Here is a 12,881-nt window from a genome sequence, read left to right on the forward strand (position 1 = left end):
TCATCGGGAAAGTTGCCAGTATCGGTATCGCGATATTCCTAGCCGGTCGTGATTCATCCCGCCGTTAATAGCGCAATTCCGCGCGAACCGTTCGCGCGAATCGAGCCCGCCGGCACCTCGCAAGTCGCGTGCGAGTAACGAGGGGAGAGAATTTTAACTCTGTTGCCGCGCACCCCCTCTTCCCCCCGGCCTTTACCGACGATAATAATTAGAGCTTCCGCATCGCGGTACGTACATGTGAATTTATCTATCATACCTCACGTCCGTCGGATGCGCCGGATTAATTCGAATGGACGGTTAGAGAGGCGCGAGCCCCGGTAATTTTCCCGTACAATCGTAACCCCGACGGGGAGAAAATTGCAAGATCTAATTTACGCCCCCCTCCTTCCCCCCTTTACCCTTAGCAAAGATGCCACGGATATTGCGACATCTGTTGCTGTCGCCGGGCGCGAATATCACGGCGTATTGACAGGCGGAAATGTATTGCTAATATTTGCGCTCGCGCCGCTGCGATACCAACCAGGCCGATACTTGTTATCAAGCCGGAATCGAAGCGGCATTTAATATCGAATGGGCCCGCAGCTCCCGAATTTCACGAGCGTGTTGCGCGACGAGCCATTTGTGTCGCATTAATACGTGCGTATCGGCGAGGTATGTTCACGAAAATATTTACTACGTGCACGATGCCACTCGTGGAAATCTCGACAATAGCTTGTCTAACGGCATGCACTCGCGATGAACTCGGTGTCGATACCCGTGGGGACGAAATATCGTTTCCAATCGGGCTCGTAAGATCCCGAGGAGACGCTCGGAATCTGTCCCGGGCACTCCGTTGATTGACAGGAATACAATATCGTCCATATATGCGTTCGCGTTGCATTTCACCGGATCGATCGCACGGCACGCGAAGCGGAAAATCATTCAGCTCCGATTCCGTTCGACGTCGCATCGGACATCCACCCTCCGCGACTCGGGGAGAGATCCGGAGGAAGGGAGCGAATTCTCGAATTGTGTGGGCCCTTTTTAGACGAGAATTCGCCGGATCTGAATTGTGCGGTGTAATATCGCGAATTCCGGTCATGCGCTGTACAAATGACATTACACGTCGGCTCCTGCCTCCGAGCAATTTCCACTACGGCGATGACGCGCGCGCGGAATCCCCGTCGCCTCATAAGCCGCGAGTGTTATGCATCGGTTACCGTAACGAATACTCCGGCGAAGGATCCCGCAGGATAATTCCCCGTCGCGTTTGCCGTCCGTAAAGTCGCGGGATCTTCGCGACATCAGGAGAGGACGGCGAATGCCCGCGTTCCCCGCGTCGCTACGCCGCTGCGCGAATTCCGATCCGGAATTTCAGGGACGCCGAAGTTTGCCGGCAATTTCTCGCGGCATAATCTCGAGCCGCGCGACGCGCGCATAATGTAATCTCGCGTGGTGGCTGCGTGCGTAGGCGAGCGGATTAACGGGCGAGATGTTTTCGCTATGCGTGTCTCGCCTCAGATCCACCACGCTCGGTTCCACGGTGATCCGCGAAGGAGACGTGTACCTGTATGCACCCAGGAACATAGTGTTCTCCTGCAGATCGTCGAATCTTCCTCTCGTCACGTGAGTCTTCCATCGATCCGAAGTGTATTTTCACCGATTTCTCAATTCGAGCAACCGTGTTTTTATCGAATCCAATTTTCTTCCTCCTTTTCCAACCTTTCTCGTCGAGTTTCGTGAATTAAAGTGGTTTTTTTTTCAGTGCAATGTTTTCAGGTTTAAAAAATTCACTTACTGCCATCTTTAGCTCGACCTATTAATCAATTCTAATTAAACATATACGCTTTTTCTTTCTCCTTATGTATTGCTTACATTTACTAGTTTGTGTGTACTCTACTGATTTATAATTTATTCTTTAATGTAACGCCGATTAGATATTATTCTTTTGTAATCTTATAAGTATTAGGCCTTTTTTTGTAGTCGAAAAATGCTTTCGCGTAAATAATCATAAAAATTATTATTAAATATTTTATCGCATTTTGAAATGTCGGAACCGAATCACAGTCTGGTTATATCTCGATGCTTTCGCTCGTCCTCCTCTATCTTCTAGTTAAAATCTCTAATTCGCGATGTATAGAGACAGAAATGGATTGTTCCGCGAGATGATCTCTGCTCTCGTAAAATCTGTCAAATCCCGTTCGCCGTTTATCAGCACGGCGCGCCGGGTGCATCGGGCGCATATCACAGCCTTGTCGCCGTGAGATCACTCGATGCATTCACACCCGCGCCAAGCCTGACGTCATGCGGACGGTCGGCTCCACGGGAATGTCTCTCCTCCCATTGGATCACTTCCGGTTTTCCGCCTGTCATGCTCCATTTGCGCTGCTTCAGTGCCGCATCGCCAGTGCCCGCGACCGAGCGTATCCGCGTGTCCTCTCGAAAAACATCGCAGGTCTCGCGAGTCGCGCGGTCTTTTCCTTCAAAAATCCACGTCGTCTGTCATGAGCACTTCGTCCAACACGTGTGTGGAAAAAATGGTGCGTGAATTGTGTGAAACACAGCGTGAATTTAACCGAATAGTTTGCTCGCTCGATGTGCGTGCTTTCAGAAACACGGATCGATGATTCCAGAAACATCTTTCTGTCTGAAATCATCCGGAATAGTTAATCTATAAGGAATACTTTAGTTTTCTCAATTTACGAAACAGGAGGAACCCGTAATATTCTTTTATTTCTATCTTGAGTTCAGAGCAGTGAACATCTTGATTTGATTGCATTTGTATTGACTCATGTATTACTTGCATTCAATTCGAAACTAAATTTCTTTTAAAAATGATAATATTCCTGCTTATATATAAGAATATCTATCATTAATTTAAGATTTTAATTAAGAAGACTGTTTTTTTCTGCGTATAATTAAAGAGTACTTTCACGATATATGATATATTTAATACAGTTATATAACAACGATATTTCTCTTACGCGTGTACTGAGATAGAGAGGGAAACTTTCATTCCACATGTTAGCTGCAATTAATATACACACTCAACCGATTATTTAATTACGTCAGAAATTAAATTCTTCGTGTACCGTGGTACTTGAGATAATAATCTCCTACTGAGAGCCACGTAGAAAAAAGTTCCAGATAGCAAATAGATTTAGCAAATCCACGTCTCTCTCTCTCTCTCTCTCTCTCTCTGTAACTGAATCGGCGAACCTAGTTTATTTAGCTCGACAGAACTCAATCAATCGAATTGGCTGTTGACTCGGTCGTCCAGGCGCTTTCGCTTCGCAACACCCGTTATCTCCGTATCTTGACGGCACCGCCTTCGTGTTACTCCATTCGGTTCGTATTTCATCAGGGGTCTGTCTGCACGACCGCCTCGCGCGTGGGAGGGATTAATTTGCGTATATTTCACGATAATTGTGCGCCCGTTCGCCCGGCTGCGAGAGATCGTATTGTTTCCAGGTTGTTTCGCGTTCGGTATTACCCGCTCCTTTGTTAGACCGCGACCGGACTCGAAATTTCGTTCTCCGTTCGCGGCTATTATAACCCGCGCCGTCCCCGGCTTTCACGTCCGTGCCCGCGAAATTGTATATTTAATGACGCTTTGCGACGGCTTTGGCAGCGTGTGTGAGATCTTGCACGCGTCAGCATACATACACGCGCGTTAACGACGGGAATGGGTGTCCCGCAAAGTTCGTGAGACGCGAGACGACGGGAAGACGCGTCCCGCATAACAAAGTTTAACTTCGTAAAGTCCCAGCGTTACTGCCAATGGGACTTTCGGAATCCTATGTAATATATGTGTTCTGTGGGCGCGCGTAAATTCCCCCTCCCGGAAAGAAATCGACTAACGCGCGCGCGCGAGAAGTCGTGCGATTTCTTTTGACTCACGGGAAACGTCGAACCCGAGAATTCGCCAAGAAATGAATAGATGTGTTAATGAAGCGCACCTTGGCGCGTCTACGGCGGCTTACGAGATGGATAAGAACGATGGCGTCCTCTGTTTGAAGTTCAGCTGCGTGATATGCAGGATATCTGACGCAAGCCATCCTATCTGTCATATATTTGTAGTTTATGTCGATGTGAGCAAAAGAGTCCTCTGCGAGTTTGCAAACATCCACGCGAAATCTTGAGCAATTAAGGGGATATTCTTATTTGGAACGTTTTATTCGATAAGTGACTTTTAGGATTTTTTTTATTTAACTACACGACGTACATTCTGAAGTTTTGTATAAATATTTATCTATGCTTTAACTACGTACTGCAATTTCCATACATTATTATCTTCAATATTAATAAAGTTATAAATAATTTTGCTAACGCTGATCGCGAAAGGTTAATGGTCACGATCCCGGACGTTGTAGGTTTTTGAAATTAAAACGGCAAAAATATTATTAAACTATAAATTTGTGGCTATCGTCTCTATCACGATGAAGCCAACATCTTTAATATTTCGATTTTTAAAGATTTTTCAGAATTCCCCAAGCCGAAAAAACATCCTGTATATCGTAAAATGCGCAATTTGTTTTCCGAAAAGAAGCCATCACCGACTCGTGGATTATTTAAACTCCTTTCGAGCGTGAGAAACGCAACAAATCGAGCACGAGGATTCACATTGCCTTAATACGTCTAAAAAGCGTTTAACACTTCAAATAATAATGAACCTCGCTGGTTGCCGGCGAAATTTCCCGGATAGCTGATGATTCCAAAGTCCGTTTAATCTTCCTCCGTGAATAATCATCTCCGCCTTCGCAGTCTTTAACCCCCTCCACATTAGCCGAGGTATAGCCGGTGGTTTCCGCAGATTTAAAAATTCTCGCCCGATTCTTTCTCGTAAAGCTCGGTTCCTCAACTTCTCCACGGCGTAAAGTAGCGAAGCATCCCCCCTCCCTCCTCCCGTTCGCACGCCGCCGGCTCGTCCCATTTCTTAGCTCGCTAACCTTTAGAAAACTCGCCGCAAGTTTCGCAATTAATTCTCCGCGAACGTCCTGATTCTCGGACTAATCGAAGCTCTCTCTCTCTCCCCTCTCGCAGATAGCCGACATCGAGGCGGTGCCAAGGTCACGAGGGAGGAGCTGAGGTCATCCCGGCATCTATGTTGTGCGGCGAACTCCTGAACGGTGGCTTCGTCAGTGCCGGCGCGGTACCGGTGGTTCCGTACGGTCTCCCAGGACTCTGGTTACCCGGTTGCCTGCGTGCTACCAGTCCCCGCCTGTTGACCTCGCCTTACCTGACCCTGCTGGCCGAGCTTCTGGCCGCGGGCCGCCTCGAGCTGCGAGACGATCTCCTGGAGCTGATGGACCTGGCAAAGAGGAGCCATCAGGCTCCCGGCAACAACGGAGCGCCCGAGCTCGACCTCGATCTACACGCCGACGACATCGACGAGAATGTCTTCTTGGGTGAGTGTATTCACGTTCTCGTAGTCTTCCACCGCGAAGCTGTGCGTCCCTGAACAGACGCCACGCGATTTGAACGTACTAATGGCCTGCGTAAAAAAACTACGCGACTGTTCAAAGGCCATGAAGCCTGTCGAAGCGTAGTTCTCGGTCGTACAATCGATCGGTCGGCACAATTGCTGAACGATCGTTCGACACGCTTTAAAGCGTCGGATGTCGAAATCCGTGTGTGTATAATCGGAGGCAACACACACGCCGCATTTTTGCGCGATCCCCGAAGGTCCGTTCCGAAACAAAAAGGATCGGAGGAGTTGCGCGCATAATACGCGATCTACCAGACGCGTGTCGTGGGTGTACGCGCGGCGGCGACCCGTTGTCTTTTATTTCGAAAGCGAGCATTCCGACGTAATGGCCGGGCCGTAGCTCACATTAATGGGCAATACGCGCGCTCGTGACGACATCGTGAAAGTAGCCGTGCGTTGGCAGAAGTGAGCGGCGCGGAGCCCGTGATTACGTCCGCGGGTAAATATGCTCCTCGGCTGAACCCGGTAATATCCTCCGTTTTTCATGAAGAGCGATTTGCCGGTTTCTCCGCATACGCGCCGGCCCGCCGAGGTGTTCCGCGAGGAAAAACAAATACGGCCGCGCACGTTGGTGCGAATTTTGCGCGAGAAATGCGACGTCAACGCGCGCGCACAGGTGTGTCGGTGTTTTTAGCTTAACAAAAATCTTGAAATTCTGCCCCCGACCTCGCGAGATTCAGACGTTAACGAAATATTTTTCGAAGAACTTTCTACATTTTATACAGAGTGCCCGATAATTATCTCGAGATCCATGATGTGCAGGTAGATTAAACTGAACAGGAAAGTAGTGTGACATTTTGCGAAGTTCGCGGTGATTAATGAGGAATTAATTATTATTATGAGATAATGAGCGCACGGGAAGCGGTAGGCGATACGAATCGCGAAATTACGCAATTGACCGTCGTTGCCGTTGCTGCTCGCCGACTTAAACTCGACAAATAATTTACGTTTGATAAACGATTTCCCTCGATACGAGCTGAAATCGCGGTCCCCCGCTTTCGGAGTGAGTTGTAAAATCATTCATTATGTGCGCCGTCGCGTCGTTATGGATAGGCGAGAGGGCACGCGGGAGAGGGGAAATAGCGGCCGCGAGTAATTCGCGAACTGCGAGTAATTCTATATCGCGGGGGAATTTAACAGTGGGTAATGTTAGTACCAAGGGAGGAGGTGGTGGTGATGGTGGGTGAGAAATTACTACAGCGATATCCTTTACGTCTCGAAAATTCGTCCTATTTACGCGAAGCGCCGAGTTGCCCTTCTTGCGCGATCTTCTCTCTCTCTCTCTTTCTCTCTCTCAATTCTTTTTTTGTCTTTTTGCTCTCAGTAGATTCCTCCGGTAAAAGTATGTTTACGGATATGACGTTGCGAGATTTATTTCCGCCGTTCTCGGGAAGGATTCCGCTTGATACCTCATCCTTCGAGAGACCCGCAGTCTCTCTCGGCTGCGCGGGAGCGTTAAGGTTTTCCAAGATGAGCCGCATCTTACGGTCATCCCTCTTGGCTGTTCTCCCGGTCAGCTTCTCGTTCCGTCTTCCAGCTCGGGTTTACCTTCTGCCCGGGACCGTCGAGGATCTTAATAAATCGCTCCACGGCTCGATCCCGCTTCGTAACGGTCGTCTGGAAAAATAGAGTATCGTCCCACATCCCGGAGATCCCTTAGAAAATTGGCGGTGCTCCTCTCTCTTTTACGCGCGGGACGCTCTTAATCCGCGGATAATTTACTTCTATCGCGTCATCTGTGTAACGGTTATTCCTGTGGCGATAGGAAGAAACGCAAGGACTTTCTCTCCCGTGCCGATAATTTGTCCGTTCCACCGGTTTTATCGGTATCACGTCGGTTTACCGGATGATTAATAGTAGAAACGAATATTGATACGTCATATGACGGAGGATATTTATAGAATGGCGACCGTAGACTTAGCGCGATATACGATTTTACGGAGATGTTTTTAAACTTCCAAATATATTTATAAAATATATCGACGAGTACGAGTAAATTTTTTGTCGATGCACTAAACATGGCATAAATATGACAATTTCTCAGTATTTTCTCAACATTTTCTCTTATCTCCATCCCTTTTCATTATTACAATACATTGTAATTTAAATTAAATTTTATCCGTTTTAATTATATTTCGGTAATATCACATTTCGCGAATTCAACGGTTAGAAGATACGTAATTGTTACTCTCGCTAATTTAATATTTCTGCCGTTTTAAATAATTAATGAAATCTCGAGTGTTGATTATATGTAAAAAAAGCTTTCATATAGAGAAAATTAAATTAAATTACTCCGAAGCACAAAGATTTCCAAATGTAATTGATGAATGCAATACGGCTGTTAAACCTCGCGGATTTCGCGGGACTCGTGTATCTTACCCACCGCGAGTGAGTCACTTGAGGCGGCGAAAATTATGGAGGGATCACATCGGGATTCAGTTAGGCGTCTTTAATTGGGATATCACCGTCGTCCGTCTGTGTGCTATATCGACAGCTTAAAAGTCTATTATCGCGCAAAAGCGGGCGCGATCGCTTGTCGTCGAGCGGCAAAGTGGTTGAACTTTCGTCGACAGCACTTCGGTAGCTGCCACGTCTCGCCGAGAGAGTTCCGGTGAAATTCTATTGAATTCACGGACCTGCAGGCCACCCGACGTCGATCATCGTACCGTTCTCCGTTACAATTGTAAACTTCGTGGCGTGTAGTATCGGGACACCGACGCTCTTAAAATTCCATAAAGATTCGCGTATACGCGCTGCAATTACAAGTCGCATCCGTCACGGAAGTGGATCGGGCGTTTATCTATTTATCTATTCGGTTAATCAAACTAGGCACGGTGCGCGAATAAAGAAAAATGGCCAAAATGGATCAACGTACTGCGCGCGAGCGCCGATCAGATTAGTTTTTTCATCGCAGCGCGCGACGCGTGCGAGGAGTTGCGATCCGCGATCATAAAAACGGGGATATTCACGAGCTTTCGGGAAACACGTGGAAAATTGCGGAAACAATCCGCGGCTACTGAAAATCTCGTCGTGAAAAAAAGGGTAAGCGCGCCGGATATTTCAATCAACTCGCCGGATTGCGCGATATCGCCGCTCACGAAAGTCGGCGAGATTGGATCGCACCGGCCGACTGTACCGATCGATCGTCGTTCGTCGATCTCCGCACGGTCGAGGTGCAAGCGAGAACGTGGGAGAAACGGGGAGGAGGGAGGGGAAGAGGGGTCGAACGTTAAAAATAATCTGGGGCGAGACGGAATAATCATATTTCACGATTACGGCGCGGCGACGGGGCGCGCGGAAAATTGAAAAACGAGGTCGAATCAGCGCCCGGGATGGCTATCGAAAATTAGTTTTCGAATTCATTTGCTCACCGAGAAAGTATATTTCATCGGTACGCGTGATGAATCGCAACGGCATGCCGTTACGCAGCCACCCTTTCGAATAAACGTTCCAATCTGTCGCGAATCGGCCCTCCTCAAGGGACGATAAAATATGGATGATGCAGGAAGGGACGAGGCCCCCCTCCCCCCCTCTTTCTCTTTCTCGCGCGACAGACTGATAGAAATATTTTTTATCGAATCAAATAACGTACACGATGAGCGAGAAATAGCGACGGCTGTGAGTTGAGACCGAGAATAAAATATTGTAGTGCTGTAAGACACAGTCTTGATCGAAGTACTTAAAACGCGTAGTTACGATAGCTTGGCGCTAAACGCTGAATTCTCTTCACTTGTGCAGAACAATCATCTTTCCTGTATTATACGCACATCATACCACGAATAAATCGTTGTCGAGCGCAGCGTATACACGTATCGGCGTGAGATTCTATTGCGTCGATAATCAACTTACGGAACATGGCGACTTTTAACGCGTCGCGCAAACACGACAAATAATATAGAGGTCGTCGCCTTTTCTCTCGGCGTAAACGCTGCAATCTGTCGTCGTGACCGTCTCCTCCTTCCTTTCCATCTCTCTCTCTCTCTCTCTCTCTCTTCAAATCCCAACTAAAAAATGGGAATACATGTGCCGTTCGGGCGGAACGGTGAAAAAACGAGCGAGACGGTTGGAGTACCACCACGGATGAAGGGTAAAGGATCGGGGAGGGAAACGAGGAGAGTGAGAAGAGAATGAGGAGGAGGGGGAGAAGGAGGCTGGAGGGCGAGACGGAGGGCCCCCGGCGAAACTCGACAATGGAGAACGGATGATCGTGCAGCAGCAGGACACGAACGGCGAGTGGATGAAGCGAGGGACAGAAGGGCGGACGACGAGAGCGGGAACAATGCTGCCCGGTATTATTTTCTGTTTGCTGCGTCAGAAACGCCCCCGCTCGAAACCGGCCTTCGTCCACCCCTGATCCAGCTCACAGCGTGGCACGACTGCCCGCGATTTCCGCGAGGTCCTTACGAACGAGGCTCGCTGGACCGCGCGGGGGGTTGGATCTCCCTCCCCCTTTACCCTCCTAGCGGCATTCTGATTTTTTTCCACGTGATCTACATCGGACGCTCGCGAGCGCCATTTCCCTGCCGCCGAACGATAAATAATTTATGTCACGAACTGGCTGCGAAATATTCCGAGCGCATCGAGAAAGATACGCGGTCACGCGATGTGTTAACGGTAAAAGGGGGAATAATCGATTACACGAAGAATCGCTATCGGCGCATTCAACGGGATCACGAATTTATGCGTTACTATGGCAGCGCGGTTAATGGATTTACTTATCCGTTATTACGGAGCCCGTCAGAGTTAAATTTGGTTACCGGGCACTTACCCGGCTAACGCAAAGCGAATCAATGACCCAGTTCGCCCCGGCGCGCTAAATTATTTTTCGTTATCGATCCGCGCTCTTCGCTGACGTTGACGCTATTATTTCGCGTTAATCCCGACTAATGAAGAGCGTCGCACGATTAAACCGTGCGTTGTTGTCGAGCGCATTTGCCGCGCGCTCTCGCGATAGGCGTCCCTCGTTTACCCCCGGATATCCCGATATACGAGATAATCGCGTATCCGAAACTCAGGATGCGACCAACTCTGGCGAGTTGGGAAAGTGGATGCGAACTGAGCGGCGCGATGAACATAAATTGCTCGTGATTGAGAAATTTGCATTCGACCGGTCAACTTTCGCGGGTGACTGTGTTCATTAACCGAGTTTTGAAGCGAAAGAAAAATGTGGAACGCGCGGAACGAGACGGAACGTATTAGAATATTTGATCGGGTGTTGTTGTAATGATTTACCGAGATTTTATTAAGGCACATCACAGAACACGGCTGAAAGTAAGGCTGACAAGATTATGGAGATTTTACTTAAGGCACGAAGTAAGAACAAAGGGAGTTTAGCGATAACCTGATATAACGGGGGTGAATCTTCCTTTCTTAGTCGCGCGGAAGTATTTTATCGGGTAATTACCGGCTTCTGACCGCTCCGTCTCGGATTCGAGATTCAGTCCTTTTCTTGCGCGCCCCTCCAGTCCGTTTCCGGAGATCCGACGGGGGGTCTCCTCTTTTGTCGTTAATCATTTCCGTGCTTCTCGTCAGGCTGCCTCTGGCCCGCCGTCTGGAAACGAAACTGTTCCTGCAATTAAGCGCATTCAAAGGAAAGACCCCGCTTTCTGCTCGAAGCTGCTCTGAGACACGTGTTTCCGCCGCGCGCCGTTCCGATTCGCAGCTAATTCTTTGTCACCCCCGCCGCTCACCAAGTACCGGTCGCGACTGAGTTTCATCTCTCCGGTGTGACTTCATAATCCGTAGAAGAACTAAATCACTTTGATAGAGCCATTTTCCGTCGAAACAACTTTCGTTGCTCTCGGCGGTCCCGACGATCACGCGACAGCGGGAACGCCAGAATACGGGTCGAATGTTCGCGGTCGCGCAGAACGGCAAAAACCACCGACAGGCATCAAAATAGGGACGGCCGTATAAATTGCACCGTGCAGATGCGCACCTGACGTGCGCTCGTCCGTGTCGCTGTGTGCGCCCTGCGAACTACAACCACCGCGCTCTTTCCGCGTGACGATTTCGCCCGGAGGCGACCCGCAAAAATCCGGTCGAGAAATCGCGGGAGGAGACGTGCTGCACCGAGTCGCGTTTCCCTCGAAAATCCGCGTGAATTTCAAGCGGGCCTGACGAGGCCGCCGGAAAGGGAAGCGACGTGGCCCTCGAAGTCGGATTAAACCGACGTTCTTTTCTTCTCGTCGTCGTGTAAGCTCCGCGACAGCATCGGCAATGAGACGCTTCGCCGTGGCTTCGGTAACGTCGCGATACTCGAGACGCAACATCCCGCTGAGCACTTCGTGAGGATTACAACACCCGAGCACGAAACTTTCCGACGAACGAACCCTGCGCGTTCGTTTAATTATCGGCTCGAGGACTCCCCGTGGCGTTTAATTTGTTAAAAAGAAAACCCGGTATCGATACTCCTCGAGCAATTCCCAGGTGTAATTAATCGTCATCGCAGGTGGACGGTGAAGAAACGGCGAAGGATCTCTCGTCTCGTCGCGCTACACGCGAATTGGCATTGCGCTACGGCGGCGGAATCGACGATCCGGGCGAACGTGATTTCATTATCGCAATCCGTTCTATTATAGATATATGCGCGCCGGGCGCACCGCTCATGTATCTGCGCGTATTAATTCGCTCTTTGATCCGGGATTTTGGATGTCGCGCATATTAACGTAGCAAGTTGCAAACCGCATCGCGAGCGAGAATCAAATTACCGAGAGTTGCCGTGGGATCGATGGCGGTAGGAATCGAGAGCTAATTAATGCCTCCGGAAGGGATTAGAGACGATGTAATTTCGCGGGTGTACCGTTCCCTTCCTCACTCCCTCCCTCCTTCCCACCGCTGGCAGCGAAAACTCGAAGAATCGGAATGGCTGTCGGATTAATGTGGGGAGACCGGGTTGATTAAAAGTTTGCTTTTTCTCGCCGATTTGCCCGCCGACCTCTCGCCGCCCTCCCGCACGAATTGTCATGGTAAGTTATTTCTCCCCCCCCTGCGCTCGCCTGCCGCGCAAACGAAATAACTTCACGGGCCGATCGGCCGTGCAACCAGTACGCGATGAATGTCGGGTCGTTCGTATGATTCAAGAACGATTGTCACGGCATGTATACGTAAATACACAAGGTCGTTGTGCGGTCCTGCATGAACGGACGAGAAACCTAAGGGCGCGGTATCCTTAATCGAACTCCATTTGATTCAATTACGGCGCCCTCGCCGTCTATTAACGCGATCGAAGAATCTTCTTCGATAATAAAGAAGGGAGATCACGCGTACGTTAGTTAAGACTTCGGCGACAGGGACTCGGCGCGATGTCGACGAGGTTAAGAAGCAATTCCCGCCGGATGAATTTATGGGTGCTCGGGATTAACACGCTCAGTCGCAATAAAAGTCACGAGGTCTCCTCTCCCTCCCCCCCCCC

At 49.3% G+C, this 12,881-nt stretch overlaps 1 protein-coding gene across 7 annotated transcripts in view; it reads left to right on the forward strand.

The window, feature by feature from the left end:
* The window catches only part of LOC106745620 (amyloid beta A4 precursor protein-binding family B member 2-like), a 160,611-nt gene that overhangs the window by 35,184 nt on the left and 112,546 nt on the right, over positions 1-12,881 (forward strand). For 5 of the 7 annotated variants that reach the window (XM_014621396.1, XM_014621395.1, XM_014621391.1 and 2 more), the window contains one exon: positions 5,023-5,387. In XM_014621396.1, the coding sequence (XP_014476882.1) occupies positions 5,084-5,387 (304 nt within the window). In that variant the 5' untranslated portion in view covers positions 5,023-5,083. Of the gene's footprint in view, positions 1-1,529; positions 1,606-2,387; positions 2,520-5,022; positions 5,388-12,881 lie in introns of those variants that run through there. The other 2 variants (XM_014621393.1, XM_014621392.1) reach the window with 2 other exon arrangements.

Source organism: Dinoponera quadriceps, unplaced genomic scaffold (genome assembly GCF_001313825.1).
Source record: "Dinoponera quadriceps isolate SergipeBrazil2010 unplaced genomic scaffold, ASM131382v1 scaffold1476, whole genome shotgun sequence".
Lineage (NCBI taxonomy): Eukaryota > Metazoa > Arthropoda > Insecta > Hymenoptera > Formicidae > Dinoponera > Dinoponera quadriceps.